Below are 21,653 nucleotides of genomic sequence, written 5' to 3' on the forward strand. Positions count from 1 at the left end.
GATTGTTAGTGTAATTATTACCCTTAGTGAAGTTTTTTACAGAAAATGATGATTCGATGGAAAACACAATTGAGAATGACACTGAAGTAATTGAAATATTAATAAAAATGCATTGAAATTATCCCATAACATTTTATACATATCTGATTTTTCTTGGACTTTTGGCTATTCTCTCACTTGGTGATCAGATGCAGACGTCCTTAAGCTAATGGGTACAATGAATAAAACAAAATCATATAAATGCACTTTCCCTTGGCTGACAACATCCAAGGTAAGCCCTATATCCTTGGTTGGAAATTCGTGCATGCCCTTTCTTCAATGCCCACAGCCTACCTTTGTCACCACAGGATTTCATGATGCCCATATTTCCATGTTAACAAAGAATATATAATTTTAAAGGGTAGATGAACAACTATTGTACTTTTTCAAATTCTTAATACACTGCCTAAGTAATAAGCAGTATAACTATCAATGTTTGTATTGTCATGAAACAATTTATTTGATACTCACGGTGATTTTGGGATTATGTAATCAATGTGATCTGCTAATGCTATCTGGATTGTCCTGCTTTAAGACTGCATTTCAAAAAAATGTACTCTCCATTAGAAGGTAGGTGCAATTTTTGATAACTTTATAGTTTATTGTAAAGGAATTGAGGCAAATTTTTACATTTCCTGAATGATAAGGTATTGTGCTGGCCATGATTAAATTTATTTGATTATCTAGGCTTATTTGAGTGTTCACTGGGCAGATCTAATGGAGACAACATCAAGATGTCTATAACATTTGCAGCAGATGATTCTGTCACTGGTAACTATAGAGGGCAGGCATTGTGGATTACCATACCCATTGATAAGGATTGGGGTACATGAAATTATCTGCTACTTGTGTTGCATTAGGCCAGCATGGAACAGCTGTAGTCATTAGTACCTCAGTTATAACTGTATTTTACATGTTTGGCAGTTTAGATGCACCAATCCTCGTTGAGCACCAATTTGTAATGTTACATTCCATTCAATTAATTTGCTTATATGAACACAATTAAGAACTTATTTATTTTTCTTCTCTGAATGTGTAGAATTCCAGTTGATGAACAATCATTAATAGCTTCTAGACATTGTCTATGGAGTCTTTAAGTCTGTAGTTTTTAGCTTCTATTTCCTTTCTTCCTCCAATATATGACTAATTTTTCTTTCCATCTCATAAGTTACATTTCATGGCACATGCCTTCATCAATTGTGGTTGTCATCCAAGGCTTTTTCAGCCAATAGCATTTCCAATGCCCATGGTGACTGTTACAAACTTGATGTATTCTTTTGTTGAATGATATCCCTGAGTTCATTTGAAGAAAATATTTAGATCTTGTTATTTATTAAATTTACATTGTAATTTGTATGTTAATCTATCTGTGCTCCTGGAGAATGCAGTTATTTATTTTAATTGATTAATTAATGTGCAAATATTCAAGCAAGACATAACTATTTGTGTAAATTGAAATTCTAATGTGCTAATAACCTAAAGCAAGAATGGAATCATAAACAGATCAATGAATCATTGTGAATGAATGTTATCGACTATTTATTGTTTCTTTTACACAGGAGGCTCGAAGTAACGATAATGGGAAAGCGTCACATTCAGCATGGCGAAACTATGATGATTTCAACGAGTTCTTTTGGTAGCACTTCTTTCTGGTGTTATCTATAAAAGATTTTCCTTCCTTTTTTGCTGTATTTCTCACTGCATAGGTATGTTTTGGTAATTTTATGTGCATTTACAGGTCATCAAATTGTTTTGAACTTGACTGGCCTTGGAAAAGAAGCCATAAATTTTTCAGGAAACCAAAGGAATCAACAAAGGTTAGTTACGGTTTGGTTGACGTAGAATTCTATTACTTTTTATATGGATTTTTCTTTTACGAATACTTCTTTTAAGTTGGATCTGGACCAAAGATTTTCATGCCATTGTCTGAATTAAGTTCTTAGCGTAACATGGTTAAAATTATCTGCTGCAAGGTTAAGTTCCTGACATATTTACCAAACTTACTGGTTATTCCCCCATCAGTTGCAGGTATTGGTACCCAAAAGTGCCACCCTTCATAAAATTCAGATCAGTCATTTTTGTAACCAAATGCTAGGTTGCGTTTGTCTTATCAATGCCAATTATGTTATCTTTACAGCCAAACTAGCAAACTCCATAAGTGTTGGTCTGCCTTGGTCCACCGACGATGTATGTCTGTTGTTCGTCATGAAGACTATGGTAGCAGATGCCTGGCAGAGACAGGAATGATTGAGGTTGAGGCAAATTGCTTTTGGCTAATTTAGCCAGAATCATATGTGGGGATCATCATTCAAGTATGCAATTGCCATTGTGGGAAATTCAAAATTCAAGACGAGCAATTTCAGTGCTTACCAGAGATCAAATTTTCTATTTTTAATAAAACCTAGTTTTTTCTTTTTCATTTTTCCATCTGTCTCAAATTGAGTAGGGAAACATGATCTTTTTAAGAAAGGTGGAAGACAATTAAAAATGGAAATTGTTATTAAGTTCAAGGTTCACAAATGAAAAATGAAAGAAATTTTAGAGAAATTCAAAGTTTTGAGTTATTTGTTCGAAAATTTATTCAAATTGGTGCTAAGTGATCAATATCTTTGCTTTGTGAAGCAGTCGGAGAGCAGGTACCCAGTGAAGGGCAACCAATCCAAGAGGTTCTTCAGTCTTCACACAAATTAATTCACAACAATGGGAGGAAAACAGAACAGTAAATTGAGAAATTTTCAATGTAGTAGAGTAATAGTTCATTACATTATGAAAATATCACTAGTCATGGTATAGGTGCTCAGTCTAAGAAGTGTTGCAAAAGCTCAACAAATTAAATCTAAGAATTTCAAACTTCAACTTCACTTGCAGTCACTCAGAACAAGGTACAAGCCTTACAGAAAACCATAATTTCATGAAGACTAGTGTTACTGCCTGTGTTTTCCTGAATTCTGACTGATTTTTATCAGTGGCTGACTTATCAGTGGCTGACCCTTGTCTTCTCACCATTTTTTTGCAATTTGCGGATAAATATAGATATTAGGTTCAAGGGGATGCCCTCAGTAAAGAGGCTGCCAGTCACAAAAACATCAAGCAAGAATTGCGATTTACGGCAAATAGGAATATCAGTTAGAGCCACCGGTGAAGAAATGTAGGTAACAACCATTTTGCCTAAGGAAAGGCGTCGGTCAATGATTCCCATGGCTTCATTAAGGTTGGCCAACAAGGAAGAATGGACTCCTGGGACCATCAAAAGAAGTTTTAAAACTAAATCCCATGATACATACTTATGTTGCAATCAAGTTATGTAGGCCACAGTAGCAGCCTAATGATAAACAGCCAACACGAAGAGGTTTTACCCAACCAAAAGGAGACATGATAATATGTGGGACATGTTGATGTGGCATTTGACACACTTGTGAACTGTGAATCACTGCTGTGTGGAATGGAAAAGGTTCGCTAGCTTGGAAAGGAACTAGCCCTAAGAGTCTACATGAATTGCTTATGAGGTTTATCAAAATATCTTAGTTGGAGAACACTTTGGTTGGTGCATTCAAGGGGCTAAAATGAATATTAATGTATTGCTTGTGGAAAGGAGGATCACTTAATGAAATTAACCCAAAATTAATGACACAACCCTTCTATTTCACTTATAAATATGTTAATGGTATTCAATTTATATTGTTCGAAATCCACCAACATCAAATTTACATTTAATACAAATGATGTATCTTTCAAACTAAGTATCTGAATCGGGTACGGGGATTGGAATGGGTATGTGGGTATGAAACACCGGTATGACAGAAATTGTTTTGGGGGTTGGTATGTTTTCGGTACGTTAATTGTATGTATGTATATATATGTAGCTAAAAAATAGAATTAAGTTTAGAATATCATATACCAATACATATGCTAAACAAAACCATTACAAATTTCCAAATTTGAAACATAACAAACTAATTTAAACTCAGTTTTCACTATCAAAAAGATCAAACTAGAATCTCATGATACATAAATTGTGAGTTCACTAATCAGCACTGTAGGTCTTAAGGATATCAAAAAGATCAAACTAGAATCACTAAACATTTCAAAATCATTTCGGCATCTAAATGTTGATGTTATTGTAGCAGCGGGAGATTCTTTCTCCTTTGGTACTTGTAGAGGATGTGCAATGGGTAAGAATTCTAAGGGTCCTTTTCATAGTAGTGAAAGTAGATCAAAATGTATTCCAGATCTTGTTCATTCTGATTTGTGTGGTCCAATGTCTGTGGCATCCTTGAGTGGTTTTTGGTATCATGTAATTTTCATTGATGACTACACTAGAAAGACTTGGGTTTATTTTTTGAAGTCTAAGGAATCTGAAAAAGTGCTTGAGAAATTCAAAGGATTTAAGTCTCAGGTAGAAAATTTGTCTGGGAAAAGGATCAAGGTTCTGAGATCTGATAACAGAGGAGAATACACCTCTGGAGGCTTCCATAACTTCTGTATTCAGGTAGGGATTAAAAGGGAGTTTTGTGTTCCTTACAATCCCCAACAAGACAGAGTTGCAGAAAGGAAGGATAGATCCATAGTTGAAGCAGCCAAAGCTATGATCCATGATCAAGACTTACAAACCTTCCTTTGGGTAGAAGCATCCAGAACTGCAGTATATGTTCAGAATTGGAGCCCTCATCGAATATTGGAAAATATGACTCTTGAAGAAGCATTTGCAGGTGTGAAACCTGAGGTTAGTCATTTGAGAATCTTAGGTTGTCCAATTTGTATTCACGTGCCTAAAGATAAGAGATCTAAGTTAGAACCATTTGGCAAGAAAGGAATATTTGTGGGTTACAGTGAGTCTTCAAAAGCCTACATGATTTACATTCCATGACTAAAACAGATAGAGATCAGCAGGGATGTCTTTTTTGAAGATGTTGCATTCAAAAGATCTAAAGGCTCATACATGGAGATAGATAATGAAGACCAAGAGACTCGTCAGGACGTGGACATTGATCATACTCCTGAGATTCAGAGGGAGTCTACTAAACCTGAAGAGGCTATTGATCCAGTCGAGCCTTTGGAACCTACCGATGGTTCGAGAGATATTGCTATATGTCAAAAGAGACCTCTATGGGCTAGACAGACTATGCAAGATCCAGAGAAGTATGCAACCCCTAGAGGCACATTCAAAGAAAGCAAAAGACCTCAAAAGTTTCTTGGCTATGTAACATTGATGAGTCACATCATCGAGTCCGAGCCTTCCAGTGTTGAGGAAGCATCAAGTTAGCAAGTATGGAGAGATGCTATGGCTGATGAATATCAATCTATTATCAGGAATGATGTTTGGGACATTGTACCAAGACCTGAAGGAAAATCAGTTGTATCTTCTAAGTGGCTTTTCAAGATCAAGCATGCATCTGATGGAAGCATTGAAAAATACAAAGCAAGATTTGTGGCTAGAGGATTCTCTCAAAAGGAGGGAATAGATTGTGAGGAGACATTTGCTCCTATTGCTCGATATACGTCCATCAAAACTATTATTGTTATTGCTTTAGCTAAAGGATGGAAGCTACACCAAATGGACGTAAAGACAACATTTCTTAATGGTGTGATTGAAGAAGAAGAAGTGTACATTGAGCAACCAGATGGGTTTGTGATTCATGGAAAGGAATCTCATGTGTGCAAGTTGAAGGCATTGTACGGCCTTAAACAGGCACCCTGTGCTTGGTACGAGAGGATTGATCGATACTTGATGAGCTTGGGATTCTCCAAGAATGATGTAGATTCAAATCTCTACTTCAAGGTAATTGATGGTGAGGCTTTAATATTGGTTCTTTTTGTTGATGACTGATTCCTTAGTGGAGAAGAACATCTTGTTGCCAAATGCAAGGAGTTAGCTTCTGAGTTTGAGATGAAGGATTTAGGTCTTTTGCATTACTTTCTAGGATTGGAGGTATGGCAGAGACCCAATGAGATTATTCTAAGTCAACGGAAATACACCATAGATATCTTGAAGCGATTTGGGATGATGTATTGCAAATCTATGTCTACACTGATGGAAACAAATTTGAAGAAATTGAGTGAGTCTGCAACTAGTTCAGATTTGGTAGATCCCACCATGTACAGGCAGTTGATTGGATCGTTGATGTATCTAGTTGATACTAGACCAAACATTTGCTATGTAGTGAGTGCCCTCAGTCAGTTCATGTGTGAACACGACAAATTCATCTAGTTGCAGCAAAGCATATCTTGAGATACTTGCATGGGACAATTGGATATGGCTTTAGATATACTTCCAGTGTAGATCTAAAGTTACAAGCCTATTCTGACTCTGATTGGGTTGGGAGTGTGGCTGACAGGAAGAGCACCTATGGATGTTGCTTTAGTTTGGGGCCTGCGATGATTTCTTGGTGTTGGAGGAAGCAGTCTTCAGTGGCACTAAGCACTGCAGAGGCTGAATATATTGCAACATGTGTAGCAGCTCGAGAAGCAATGTGGCTTTGGAAGCTCCTTGCAGGATTGTTTGGACAATCATTGGAGCTGATTGTTATTCATTTTGACAATCAAAGCTGTGTGAAGCTATCTGTCAATGCAGTGTTCCATGATAGAACAAAACATGTGGAAATCAAATACCATTACATCGGAGATATGGTATTTAGGAAAGCTATTCAACTAAAGTATATTTGCACTGATGATCAGACGACTGATATTCTCACGAAGCCTCTCTCCAGAGTGAAGTTTGTGCTTTTTTGAGACAAGCTTCGAGTTGTGGAGAATGAAGCCCTTGCTGTGAGGGAGGCTCAACATCAGTAATTTGTGTTATCTGATATATTGTATTTTTCTATGAAACGGAGAAATTTGAGGTGAAAGCCCTTGTCCATCTCTAAGACGGAGATGTAGTTCTATCCACCCTCTGGGAGTAGCCATGGTGGACGTCATGTTGAGTGACTCCATGATGACATCACGTTTAGTGAGTCCGTGATGCGCACCTGTGCACATATTCCTTTCCACACATCGGTGTAGCCATGGTGGAAGTCATGTTGAGTGAGTCCATGATGACATCACGTTGAGTGACTTCCTGATGGGCACTTGTGCACATATTCCTTTCCACACACGGGAGTAGCCATGGTGGAAGTCATGTTAAGTGACTCCATGACGATATCACGTTGACTGACTTCATGATGAACTTTCTTCCTCAAATGGGTGTAGCCATTGTGAGTGTCATTTTGAGAGAGTCCATGACATGGATATCGGGAAAGATATCTCCCTAGCTAAGAGGGAGTGTGATGTTATTATAGCAGCAGGCGATTCTTTCTCCTATCAAATTCAAATAATTAAATGATTTGTGTATGAGGTCGACTCAAGTGTGAGATGCCTCGATTTAAATTATAGCCGACTTGATGAGAAGTCGTCCTATTTCATGTTTTGTAAAGACGTCTCTCTTGGGGTCGACTATTCTTGAAAAGCCACCCCGATTTGCATATATATACTCATTCGATCTTCATTCATTTGAGGATCTAACACATTGTAGACAAATTAGTGCTTGAGGAAGGAGTTCGATATCTTCAGCATATTGGCATATTGCTTCCGATCAATACCTATTAAGGAGATGTTATTTCTGTTGTAAATTCACGCCTAGTGAGGTGCCTTCACTTTCGTATTGTATTTACTATTGGCCTTGAGATTGGCCAAGTTGTAGAGGCAAATTTTCTGTATTATTCAATAATATAAGAGATACTATTAGCTGGGTTTTTCCCCCTCAAGAAGGAGGGTTTTCCCAGGGTACTTGCTGTGTTCAAGTGTTTATTATTTCTGTACTTATGCCTATTTCACTTCTGATCCTAAACTCAACACTAAAAACATGAACCCTGGATGTACCCACAGGAGATTCGTTTGAGAATCTGATTTTGTTACATTTCGTACCTGGAATTGCCTGGAAAACCCCACAATTCAGCAACAAATTCTGAGTTCACTAATCAGCACTGTAGGTCTTAAGAATATCATAAAGATCAAACAAGAATCACTAAATATTTCAAAAGCATTTCGGCATCTAAAAACGCGAACCCTGGATGTACCCACAGGAGATTCATTTCAGAATCGGATTCTGATACATTTCGTACCTGGAATTGCCTGGAAAATCCCACGATTCAGCAACATAGCTTTCGAATTAGAATTTGACAAATTGGAGTATGAAAGGTCTGTTGAATTTGTTTTGTCATTGATGTCAAGAAGAGGTATGTCGATTCAGTTTAGCTTTCGCCATGTGTGCAGTAGTATGCAAATTCGAATTTCAGTTTAGAATTTGCCATGTGTGTGGCAGTTTGTCTTTTAAGGTTTTTGTTCTGGCTGTCCAGACTGTTCTATCAGCTTTGGCAGTGGTTACAAGTGAATGTATTCCTCTCATTTCCTCTGTCAGAAGAATCTTATTCATTTCGTACAGGGGACATTTTATTTGTGAAACTCTCTTTCTGATAGCTTTTGTTTCCTTTCAGTCTGGGCAGTGATGTTATGTGCAGAGGGTATCTCTGTGATGGCAGAAATTCTTGCAGAGAAGTTTTTAAACAAACCGTTTTCTTGGAGTCGCTTTCGCTGGAAATGAATAGTGTGACATTAATGTTTGAAATCTTCAGGTAAAACGGGTTGCTAAATGCTAAGATACGTGGCATTTCCTTTGAAGTTTTTTTTGACTATTGGTTCTTCTATTTTGTGTATTTGGGCAAATTCGAATTTCAGTTTAGAATTTGCCGTGTGTGTGGCGGGTTGTCTTTTAAGGTTTTTGTTCTGGCTGTCCAGACTGTTATATCAGCTTTGGCAGCGGTTACAAGTGAATGTATTCCTCTCATTTCCTCTGTCAGAAGAATCTTATTCATTTCGTACAGGAGACGTTTTATTTGTGAAACTTTCTTTCTGATAGCTTTTGTTTCCTTTCAGTCTGGGCAGCTATGTTATGTGCAGAGGGTATCTCTGTGATGGCAGAAATTCTTGCAGAGAATTTTTTAAACAAACCGTTTTCTTGGAGTCGCTTTTGCTGGAAATGAATAGTGCGACATTAATGTTTGAAATCTTCAGATAAAACGTGTTGCTAAGATATGTGGCATTTCCTTTGAAGTTTTTTTTGACTATTGGGTCTTCTATTTTGTGTATCGGGTTGACTTTTCTAAGTGTATTGAATATTTTTGAAGCTGTGTATTTTTGCTAGCTGCCCGATTTCTTGGTGTGAAGAAAAAGACAATGGTTTGGTGAGATTCAAATATACTTTGAAACGATTCTGTTTTTGGTTGTTATTTTCTGAGTTTTGGTGTTGAAGTTGAGTGCTGGGCGTTTCAAAAATTGAATAGTGTGACAAGGGAATCAAGTTTTTTTGGAAAGTTTTTTTAATTCAGAGCTGAGTATGTGTAGCGGTTTTTTAGCTGTGTGGGGTGTTTTAAAAAAAAAGAATGCTGATTGGCGTTTCCTTTGAGTATGGAGTGACGTCTTTATTCAGAGTGTAGAAGAACAAACAACGAAATAATTATTTTGGCTCTGAATAAAGTTAGTTGCAGAGAAAAACTCAAAACGTATTTTTGAGGTCTTGGAACGTTATGTCGGCTTTATGCAGTCAGTTTTTTCAGCATTGAATATATCATGGGTGAAGAGAATCGATTTTGAATTGAAAAGCTTCTACGTTGTGAAAGATTAAAAATCAATGAAGTCCATGATGATGCTTTCTGTGCTGAAGTTTTTTTTACGCTGTAGAGTTTCATTGTATTTGTGATACTAGGTTGTGTATTGATGGAGTAGTAGTCTTTTACAATTGCTTCAGACTGTATATATACACATATGATGTTTCAGTATAAAAGTGCAGAGCCTTTTGTATTAGCAGTGGAAGAAAATATTTGGAGATCGAGATGAAAGTCTGATTACTTGTAGTTTTCAATCAATGTACACAGAGAACTTTTTCAGACTGTAATGTCCTGAATCATAATATCAGTCAGTGTGAAATTATTTCGATTTTAAGGGTTTTACTCATTTCAGAGTAAAACAGTGAGTTTGCATGTGCATTCAACTTTCTGAACTAGTACTTTGTGAAGTTGGGTTGGTGCCCATTAAGGGTGTAGTATTTGTATTGAGTTGATGCTCATGGTGTGAGTTGTAGCATATTTATGTCTATACCCTTTGTGATTGAAATTTCTCATTAAAACCCCAAACTAGCTTGTGCTGTAGCTTTCATCCCTTCCAAGTCATCAATTAATTCTCTTGAAAGTTTTGTTTCATCCCTTCCTTTGTCTTGCTGAATTAGAATTATCAAGTGTTTATATACTCCTTCAATCGCTGGTTCTCTGTTCTAAGCTAGTTCTTCTTTTCTTCCGCTTTCCTGAATCTTTCCTTAATCAAATTCTAGGAATCACCAAACTCCTCAATCACTTGCTCCAATGTTGCTTGTCCCAAATCAAGAGTTGTAATCTCATACTCTTCTCAAGTGATATCATCTTTTGTCTTATCAACCTTCGGGATTGCAAGTTGCACTGTGCAGGATCCTGAACTATCCTTTGTGATCTTGGAGTATCTTTTTGCTGGCTTCTTCTCTATTGCCGAATTCTATTTGGAAACTCCACCATGTCATTGTTTGGATTGCTCTCTGCTACAACTTTCTTCTTCATTCTGTTTCTTAACCATTAAGGAACTGTACACTGTTCAGCATTCTCGCTTACTTCATCATTCACATCTTAATTCTTGTGAAATCCTTGTAGTGCTGATATTATTCCTTCATTGACATCTTCCTCAAGAAAATCCATGTCCGCATCCTTCGGGATTTCTTCAATTAGAATTGTTGGTTGCTCTATTAAGGGAGGATCAAGAAGAATTTCCACATGAGGAGGATCTCTCTGCTGATTTTGTTGTTGAGTAGACTCCATGGATTCATTCACAGTTTGACCTCCTGTAACACTTGGATGAATATAACTTCGATTTGTGACTCATTTTTTTGCAACTGACGATACATTTTTATCCTCAGAAGAAGCAACTTGGTGCATGGAAGAATGCTAGCCAATGAGCGATTCATTTTGGATTTTTGCTTCCTTTGTGGTGGTTCTTTGTCTTCTTAATATGTGAAGTTTCAGTTATGTCTCTCTTTTTCTTATGCCTTTCCTTTTCTTGTCTATTTCTCTCCTCGTTACTAATTTAATGTTGATCCTCATCCATTTCATCTTTGGAGGACTGCAATTCATCTTCTGAGGATTGCAATTCCGAGTCTCCCATCAAGTTATAGGTTAGAGGGATGTTTCTTTCTTTCAACGTGGTTAACTTGATGATGCACCCATCTTTGTGTACTAGTTAGGGAAAGGAAGAGGTTTATCCTTTTCTTCTTTAGAATGACTTTGAATGTAATTCCGAGCATCATCAACTTGATTCGGAACAGGAAACAAGTGACACACTCCAACCATGTGCATAGATAGTCTAGAACACATTCTCTTCCTTATCCCAAAATCATCTATAGCCTTAACCCAATAATCCTCAAGGTGTTCCTTGTGTCTATATCTCCGTACATAATCTTTCTTGATCTTGTGGTAAGGATCAAAACTCATCCTTGACTCATGTCATAAGAGAATAAAATTGTAATTCCTCCTTGGATGCCTTAGCTACTTGATAATTGCCTTGTTACTTTTAGCAATATCATCTTGTCGGTGGGATATCTCGGAAGCCAGTAAGGAGAAGATGAAAATCCTTGCATTATAATGTATGTAAACTTGGAAACTGAATAAACCACGCACCATACCTCTTCAACAACTCCTTAGCTTTTTATGATAACCTTTTATGAGTGCCTCCTTGTAAAGTTCAAACAATATACATGGAGAAGGTATCATTCACTCTTTTGAAATGAGCGGCATTGTGAGGGTGCAATTGAGGATAGCATTTGTACAACTTGAATTGTCTCTATTCACCATAGGTCCTCTGCATGTCAATCCTCTATATCCATAAGTTCTTGCCAACATGTAAACCATGTATGAGCTCATGTAGAATGTTCGTGAATGCTCCAAGCTCCTGAACTGTTCACCAAGATTTTCACAGATTTTTTTAGCTTAGTTAATCATTTTCACTCCAATTAGTATTTGCTCAATGAAGTAGCACATTGTTGTGACCATTTCACACATCGCCCCATTAGAAAGGGGACCCCCTCTTTTTCGCTTCTGTTTTGCCTGTTCTTCTCTCTGCTTTTAGGGTTTTGGGTGAGTGAGTTGTCTGTCTGGGCTAGGGCTAAACCTTAGGGGTTTCTTTTAGATGTTATTCAAGTTGAGTCCAGTCAAATTTTGAAAGTTGTTAAGCGTCCTCCCGAGGATTGAGATTGTTGAAATGAGGTAAGCCTGTCAGGAGAGTCAGATAGGTCTTAGGCTAAGTCTAGATTGAGGGTTTTCAGGGTAAAATCCAATTTTGACTAAGTGTTAGCATTTTGAAGGTGAAATTGTGTGTTTTTGCATAGGTGAGTTTTGATCAATTTTTTGAAGTAAGATGATGCCTGAAACACAAAAATCGCTCCTGACCCTTGCTAAGGGTCCAGGGTGAAATTCATCCTAAGTGCAAATTCTTGTTTTGAGAAGGCTTGCTAACTGGTTCCTGGCCTTGAGAATGACGTAACTCTGCCTTGTGAAGTGATTGGAGACTTAAATTTTGAATAATTTAGCCAGAAAGGGTGAAATCGCTCCTGACCCTCTCTCAGGGTCCAGGGCGAAAATGTTATCTAAGGCATATTTGTCACTGACTTTTCTAAATTGTTTGTGCAGGGTCTCCAGGAGGGATGATTGGACATGGTTTGATGCTTCTGAAGATTTGAAGGCATGAAAAACGGTGAATTTTGAAGGCTAAGGGAAAAATCGCTCCTGTCCCTTTCTGAGGGCTCGGGGCGAAATTTTGATTTCCCTCATCTGACAGTGAAAGAGGACAAAGTGTTGAACATGAATGGAAAACAAATGACTTTCTCCACCCGCCTGAAGGAGTTTTAACTTGAGATGATGAAGGATCTTATTGGAATCATCAAATTCGCTCCTGTCCCTTGCTGAGGTCCAGGGCGAAAAAACTTATTAGAGTCATTCTTGACCTTGTTTGGTCAAATTGAGATATCAAAGGCATGGTGGAAGACAAAATGAGCATGATGAAGCATCCAGACTTGATTGAAGATAATGAAATGATGGAGTTTTGCCCAAGAAGGGTAAGTTCGCTCCTGACCCTCTCTGAAGGTCCAGAGCGAAATTCTTTATATGCACATTTTTAGACCTTTCTTGGACATGAACTTTTATTCATAGCGTGAAACAAGATGAAATCTTCCCTAGCAAAGACATTTCATGATGAAAGGTGAGGCATTTTGGTCTAGAAGGCAAATTTCGCTCTTGACCCTCTCTGAAGGTCCAGAGCGAAATTTTCAAATGGCACAATTTTTTGCAAAGTCAAAGTGATTTTTACAATTGGAATAGATAAAGGCAAGTGCGTTTTACCCATTGAATATAATTTGGACGATCAACAAGGAGGCAATCAAGCCAAGTTTGCAAAGTCGCTCCTGACCCTCTCTGAAGGTCCAGGGCGAATTTCTAAGTTTCTGTCCTTTCTTTGAAGAATTAAGACAAAATCTTGCTTGAATGAGTGAGGAAGGGTGTGTTTTGACCGTTGAAGATAATTTGGAGGGCTAACAAAAGATGGATAAACTTGAATTTGCAAAATCGCTCCTAACCTTCACTGAAGGCCCAGGGTGAAAAACCTAATATCCAACGTTATCCTCCAAAATTAAATGAAGCTAAGCCTTCACACAAGTTTGAAACGATGTTTGAAATGCCTTGAGGTGGAATTGAGATGCTAAGATTACAAATTTTCATGACAATGGGGAAAATCGCTCCTGACCCTCTCCAAGGGTCCAGGGCGAAATTTCCAAGTATGCTCACTTTCCTTGCATTTCGAGATGATATTTTTGTTTCCAAGACTCAAAAGGGAGTGGAGAATGATGTTCTACGCCTTAAGAGTAATTTGAAGTTGGAATGATCAAGAATTTGTGCAAAAGACTCAAATTCGCTCCTGACCCTCACTGAAGGTCCAGGGCGATTTTTACAAAACCAACAACTTCCCTCCAAGATTACGCTAAGGCAAGGTTGTGCAAAGGTGGAAAAGGTCTTCTAAAGCGTGGTGAACAAAGATTTGACTTCAAAACTTGATAATCCTAGGCTAAAATACAAAAGTCGCCCCTGTCCCTCACTGGAGGCCCAGAGCGAAAATCTTTGGAGCACCTATTTTGCCTTGCAAAAGAAAATTAAGCATGCATGGAACGAGTGAAGGAGATCATCGCTTATCCCACAAGGAGAATTGGCAAATAAAAGGATGAAGGATTGAGAGCAAAAGTGAAAAATCGCTCCTGACCCTCTCTAAGGGTCCAGGGCGAAAAAATCCTAATAGCACTTTCCTCCTAGAGATCAAGTGAAATTAAATTCAAAACTCCAATAAGAAATGCCATTTAAATGCCTAAATGAAGTCTTGGACAAGAAAAATGAGGAATGCAAGGCCTAAATTGAAAGTTTGCCCCTGACCCTTGCCAAGGGTCCAGGGCGAAGTTAGTAGCATTCTTTATTTTTACCATATTTGAGCATTAATATCCTCCAAATTGTATTAAATGCCAAAATTGCTAACTTCGAAGCATTTGAAAAATTAAATTAAATTGGCATTTAATAAAAGACATATTGGCATTTAATAAATTAATTTTGAGCCTCAAAAAAAAAATCGAATTTTTATTGTAAAGGCATTTTAAATTAATTTTTATCAAATTAAAATTAAATATGGAGCGCCTAAGGTCTTATTTTTATTTATTTTATCAGGTCGGCCCCTCCTTTTTGCAAATTTATTTATTTTTTTAAGCGTATTTTGTCAAGTCGGCCTAGGGGGAGCAAGGTGGTAAGCGCTCTATATATTGGAGGTGTTTTTTCATCATTCAAATCATTCACTCATTGCTTCAAGTGCGAATTTGGAGAGCAAGAAGGAGGTGTGAAATCTGGTCTATTTGGAGCGAATTTATCTCAAGTGTTGGAGACTAGAAGGAGGTGGAGTTGATTCTTTTGAAGACTAAAGGAGGCGCATTCTATTCAAGGGAGAGCTTTGATCTACATTTTGCCTAGCAAAATTCACCTATTTTTGCATCATTTCTTAGAATTAGTACTCAAGTGGAGGTATGGCGTAATCACCTTAACACCATTGTTGAAGATTTGAATTTTGAGCTTTGTTTTGAAAATTCTAAGTTTGACGTAGTTAATTAGGAAATGATAACTCAAGATTTATCATGAAGTTTCCTAATTAAAATCCTAAATCTTCTTTTCTACTCTATATTTCTACGCTTCAAGATATATTACTAATTATGAAATGTTGTGTAGGTGTCAAGATGGCGACTCCAAAGGCAGGAGCATCTACTAGTCGTCCAGCTCTCATGAAGGAAGATCAGAAGAACGAAGAATTGGAGACCAGGATCATGTCCAAGTGGATCAATATCGGAGATACCAACTTGGGAAACTTCAGTGTGAAGAAGTTTCAAGAGGTCCCTTACATTGGCAAGCCATTGCCTGTTGCAAAGAAGATAATTGAAAGTGGCATCATCAAGGCGGCCGATTTCCCTCCAGCAGTCCAGTGTCATGAGCTGATGATCGAGTGTGCCCGCCATTATGACTCACAATCAAGATCGATCGTATCCAAGGAAGGAAACACTTTGGCTTACCTGTTAGAAGAGGCTATAAGTGAGGCTCTCCATCTTCTAGAACATACCAATGACTTTTACTTTGGAGGAAAGACCAGAAGAAGGAGGAGCGAGCGTAAGTGAAGACAATTCTCATCCTAGAGGCGCAAAGAGGAAAGAAAGACCTGAGAAAAGAGAACCTTCCAAGAAGAAGCAAGAGGCCAATCGAGATCGCTCATCAGGCACATCTTCTCGACATGGAAAGAAGGCAATTCAAGCTGAAGGACAAGAGAAGACAGTGCCTGAGGTTGATGAATCTATGGAGTCCATGGTACAGAATGATAAACCTGGAAAGGCAGACACCTCAGCATTCATCAAGTCAATCTCCCCAAGTTGATGAGCTACATGAGGAGAAGAATGATGATGAAGCGACATCTCCTCTCCGAGAAGACGAACCATTGCCTAAAGAAATACAAGTAAGAGAGACGAGATCTGCCATTCTGGATTGGTTGAAGGAGAGACTGACGAGGGTGATTGTGATTGAGGATGAAGATGATGTAATTGACTTAGAGAGCCTTATAGGAAATTCTCAAGAAGTAACGGAGAGGAAGAAGGCCACCAAGATGTCCAAGGTGATCAGAGATGAGACAGGATCCAGGAAATTGCAGATAGCTACGCCAGTAGTGGACAAATGTGAAGGTGAAATCCTTGCAGATGAGTATGATGTAGAAACATTTGAGCTTGGTCCCCTCACTACTGAACAGGCACTGGATGAGGCAACCGATTCATTTGAAGCACTTAAGGACAAGCTTAGAGAAGAAATGGAAAAGAATGGAAAGCTTGAGAGAGAAGTCGGTGCTTGGAGAGGCTACTTTACCCATCTCAATCAGCCCTTGGGACGTCAGGATCCGGCAGTATCTCCTGTGCAGGCACTTCCCCTCGAATCAATTGGCGAGGCAGAAAGAGTCAAGAGCTTGGTTCAGCTTATGAGCTCTTGGATTGACAAATTCCACACTGTAGCTGTTGAATTTACAACAAGAATGATGAAAACAATCCATCGAGCTATCCAGGTCCTTGAGATCGTCCACAATCTAATGATAACTGTAGCCGCTTTCGCTCACACTAGAGATGTTATCATTCCTGTTCTGCAAGTAATCAGGCAAACACCAAGGAAAATCCTAACACAAGAAAAGATAATGGATGGAGGAGCTCATAACCTACTTCAGTGGTCAACTCTACTTCAGATGAAGGAGGTTCTTTTTGAGGACATCAGCACCAAATGCAATCAAGTTGAGGGCATCATCCATCCAATTCAGTATAAGGTGTTTGAAGTGTTATGTACCATTCTTGGCAGGAGGATCGAAGTTGAGACGGATGTGGACCTCCAAGAGTTGGAAGAGAGAGTCAAACTCATCTTTTGCAAAAATGAGAATGTCATCACAGATGAGCAACGGGATCTAATGTTCACTACTATGCTCCTGATTGAAAAGATCAAAGAACTCGAACTTGGATGGGAAGCTGCCCTTCTCACTGCCTTTGATCAGGTTATCTACTTTGAGGAGCGCATGAAGAATATCCCCGAGATTCCTATTGCTGAGATTGAAGGAATTGTGTCCAGATTTGTTGCATATGCTAAGAAAGAACATTGGAAAGGGAATAAGATTCTAGAAGAAAGGTTGTTATAGAATGATGTGGCATCTTAATTATCATTGGTTATGTTTCCTCGACTTTTGTGCCAATTAAATATTTGGCTATGCATTTAATAAGTGTAAGTGGATAAACTTACACTTGCCACAAACTTTGACAATCTCCTCTACTTGTTGCTTATGGTTGAAAAGTTCCATTATGGATTAAAATATAATGTTTGAAAAAAAGATTAAATGAAGACAAACTGGACACCAAGTTTTAAAGCATAGAATTTGCCTATTTAGGTTTCAAGTTTCACTTCATACTTCAGAATTACAAGAGATGCAAGAAGCTCCTTGGCTAAGGTGTTACATAGAGCCACTATATCCAATATTTTCTGGTCTAGGGGAATCCTCAAACCATGAGACTTATGATATTGAAGATAGTTAGGTCAAAGAATGGTCCCATCATTGGTGAACAAGTACTTATCATAGAAAGGCATTTGGGATTTAAAGAGTTTAAAGGGGAGGCCCAAGTAACCTAGATGTAATGGTCGTAAATGTTTTGTGATGAATTAGTTGAGCATTTCTTTTGTTCCGACAAGGTTATAAGGAGTAGATAAAGGGTACTTAAGAGTGAAAAGCTTGTTCAAAGAAATGCTGATAGATTGGAATAGCATTGAAACATTGGAGAACCAACAATGCTCATGCATGATTGGACTTAGAGAGGCAATCTCCTTTAAGAAACAAAGGGCCGAAAATGCATATCTCCTACAAGATAAAGCAAAACCTCCAATAGATGTAAGCCTAAGTATAAACAAAATGAACCAAAAGATACTCTCAAGATGAAGGGGTTGGGTGTTAAATTTGGTTTGAATAATTTACGAAGGAACCTATTATCCCATTAACCAATAAATAAAATAGAAAGGGCTAATATAAAATAAATAAATCAAATGCCCAATAAATGTTAAACCACAAAATAATATAAATAAATAAATAAACAAGCAATTAAATAATAATATCTTCACAACCACAACTCCCAAGAGGGCCAATCATAACAAGGGGTAAGTAAAGAAATAATAACAAATAAATAGATAGGTAATAAACAATAAAGCAAATAAATAAATAAATAATTAAATAAGTAATAAATAACTCAACAATAAATATATGGATAAATAAATAAATAAAATAATAAACAAATAGTGATGTTTGGCAATAATTTCGGTGTCTTTAAACTTTTGCTTGTGAGAAGGTGCAGTGCCTTGATTGTAAAACGGTGGTCAAGTCAGGGAGTCATGTTTCATGTGTGGAGTCCATGGTGCAGTGACAAGAATAAGTTTTAGAGTTCAGATAGTGAAAAGAGCTTAAGTGGAGCAATCAATCAAGGAATGTGAATTATTTCTAAAGGTGGATTTCAAGAAATAGATAAGTGTGGATGAAACTTAAAATTCCATTAGGTGGAGAAATCTAGGACTTGCTAAAATCCACAACCTCATGAAATCCACGATTTTGAGGTTAGGTGAAGAAATCTGTCCACAACCTACTCAAATCCACAACTTGAAAGGTGAAGTGATAAATTTGTCAATGAGTTGCCCGAATTCAAGACTTTAGGGAATTGGCGAGATGATCAATCTTTCAAGGGTTAGGGAAAACACCCAATTTTGGTGACTAAATGCTTAGAATAGCTATGGCAAGGAGAGTAAATATTAAGTCAGCCTTGTAACAAGTTCATCTTTCACTTAGCGAAATCAATGAGTTGGACAGGAAGTGATCATGAGGTAGAGAATGATTTGTCCACGAGTGCTCAAAATCCATTACTTCAAGGATTCCATGGCTTGAGGCGTGTGCTACAGAGGGAAAGGTTGTGTTGGATCAAATTTCAAACAAGGTTGGCCCTATTCATAAGAAAAGTTGCCACTTTCAAAACAAGAAATGAAATGAACAAGGCTGGCATTCCGTGCAAAATGAAATGTTTCAAAAGGGTAATATGAGAGGTCTGCCTCTTAGGGAAGTGTAAAAGCCAAAAGTCATGACCCAAAAGCTCTTATATAAGGTGAAAGCAATTCATTTTAACATCATTTCAGAGCAAATTTAATTCTAAGCAAACCTGGAGCAAGTTATTTCAGCATTCCATCTGTTTGAAAGCGAATTCCATCACACCAAGGCAAAATTAACAACCTCTGAAAGCGAATTTCTGAGCAATCTCAGGGCTTGGAACATCGTTTGCTGAGTTGAAATTCGACTTACAGATCTGAGCATCACCACTGAAACACTAGACAGCGAATTTAACATCAAGAATCAGGGAAAATTAGCAATCAGCCCTGATTTTGGGCAAATTTCTCCAATTGGGGCAATTTTGATTTCAGAATAATTTGATCAGATTACAAGTCAAGCAACATCAGTTCTAGCTTTTGGGATTAATGACCAGATTTGAAAAGATTTTAGGAAGCGTAAGTTGTGTAATATTGTTTTCATTTCTGGTGTTTTGATTAAAATTATGTTCTTTTTTCAGGTCTAATGCAGGGAGTGAGTGCGAGGAATGATGGAGAGAAGACATTACAACATGAAAGAACCCCTAATCAGATTGAGGAAGCGAGTCAAAGATGAAGGACATCAAACCCAACGAAGCAAGGTCAAGGTTCAAGTCATGCTAGAAAGGATGAACATTCTAAGTAACAAAAGGATCGAGTATTCAACAAGGATTCCATTCCAAGCCGTGCACAACACATCTATGTCAATGATAAGATCAAGAATCAGAAACATCACAACCTCAAGAGATGCAACTAAAACATAGGGCTTCACAAGAAACAAATGAGAGGACAGCATCATGTCAAGGAAATCAACCCTCGAGGATAGCATGGAGAGGACTTCACAATGATGCAATGGAGGACTCACAACATGAAGATAAAGCAACGAAGAGGAGAAAATTTCGTAATTTTCTTGAATTTGCTCCGGAAATCCAAGATTCAAGGCTAGTACACCATGGAGATATCCCTACATCAATACAAGGATCAAGGTCAACAATAGTCAAGGTAAGGGATTCCAAGGTTGAAACATGAGACACATCATAAGGTGAATTCCAGAGTATGAAGAAGGATAGGTTAAACTGATCAAATTAGATAAGATGATGCAATTCCAGAATAGCTCCCACCATCATTACATCCGTCATGAAGCAATTGGAAATGTTGAGTATCAAGAGATATTACTCAAACACATACACTTTGTGATGATCTACAAGATGAAATAGCTGAGGTGGAGCCTAGTCATCATCAACCTAATCACATCATTTCAAGTCAAAGCGTCCATATTTAATGTAGTTGACTCATCTGATGAGTAGGATAACTACCATAGGCGAAGGCACAAATTTCAATGCACCGAACCTCATCACTCATTGGTGCACATTCAAAGGACATATGTCTTAAATATTGTAATTTTCTCATTGGCCAAGAAGGAGTTTGTTGCAACAAACTTTCATTAGGGTTTTATTGTTAGATCTTGGCAGTTGATTTGGGAATCAATCTGAGCCGTTGAATTGTAAAGAGAAATCTATAAAATGCTTGCTCTCATTTGTAAAGGTTAATAGTTAGCAACATAAGTTAATAGCAGTAAGATAGCAAGCAGAGTAGAGTGGGAGGAGAATGCAGAAATTGTTGCCAAGGCATGTAAATAAACTTACTTTTCATTGAATTTATGGCGGATAGTGGTGTTTTTTCTACATATTGCATGGTTTCTTGTTATATCCTCAAATTTTATAAAGTTCATTGATTATGCTGGTGAAGTTTGATGATATTTGATGAATCCTTCGGTTCATACCATTTACATCTTGTTGATTGCATGTTGTTTTGCATGGTTAGTTTGAACCTAATTATTATTGTGGCTAAGTTCGATTTTGAATACTTCATTTGGATTGCTCCAGTATTGGGTATTTGAATGGATTGGTTACAATATGAAGATCTCTCACTACCTTAGGAGATCACACTCTTTCTATGGTGTTGTGAGCTATCTTTGGTTAAGTAGAAAGTAGTTTCATGAAGGATTTGTCTATGAAAGCATCATTCATTATCGCCATTGCCCTTAGGAATTAGGAGTTAGCATAGATTCTCTAAACCTTTTCCCCTTTTGTCCTTTTTTCCATTTGGGTTTGAATTAGTTTAGGAGAAGAAGCATCACATGATTGATACATCTGATGTTCATGTTCCAGTTGTAGTTCATAAATGTAAGTCCCCTTGGATTATCAGCAATCACATCTATACATTGAGTCTATCGACATATATAGTCAAGACCTGACTATAGGAACCTTGGAGTCACCTCGTTTGATCATTAAGTTTAGCATTTGAGGA

General features: G+C 37.7%; 1 protein-coding gene across 1 annotated transcript in view; it reads left to right on the forward strand.

Moving 5' to 3' along the window:
- Positions 1-21,653, forward strand: part of LOC131079072 (callose synthase 10) — a 184,562-nt gene that overhangs the window by 37,249 nt on the left and 125,660 nt on the right. Inside the window, exons 12-13 of the mRNA XM_058016962.2 lie at positions 1,599-1,675; positions 1,778-1,856. Coding sequence (XP_057872945.2) covers positions 1,599-1,675; positions 1,778-1,856 — 156 coding nt within the window. The remainder of the gene's footprint in view (positions 1-1,598; positions 1,676-1,777; positions 1,857-21,653) is intronic.

The sequence above is a fragment of the Cryptomeria japonica genome, chromosome 4 (genome assembly GCF_030272615.1).
Source record: "Cryptomeria japonica chromosome 4, Sugi_1.0, whole genome shotgun sequence".
In the NCBI taxonomy this organism is placed as follows: domain Eukaryota; kingdom Viridiplantae; phylum Streptophyta; class Pinopsida; order Cupressales; family Cupressaceae; genus Cryptomeria; species Cryptomeria japonica.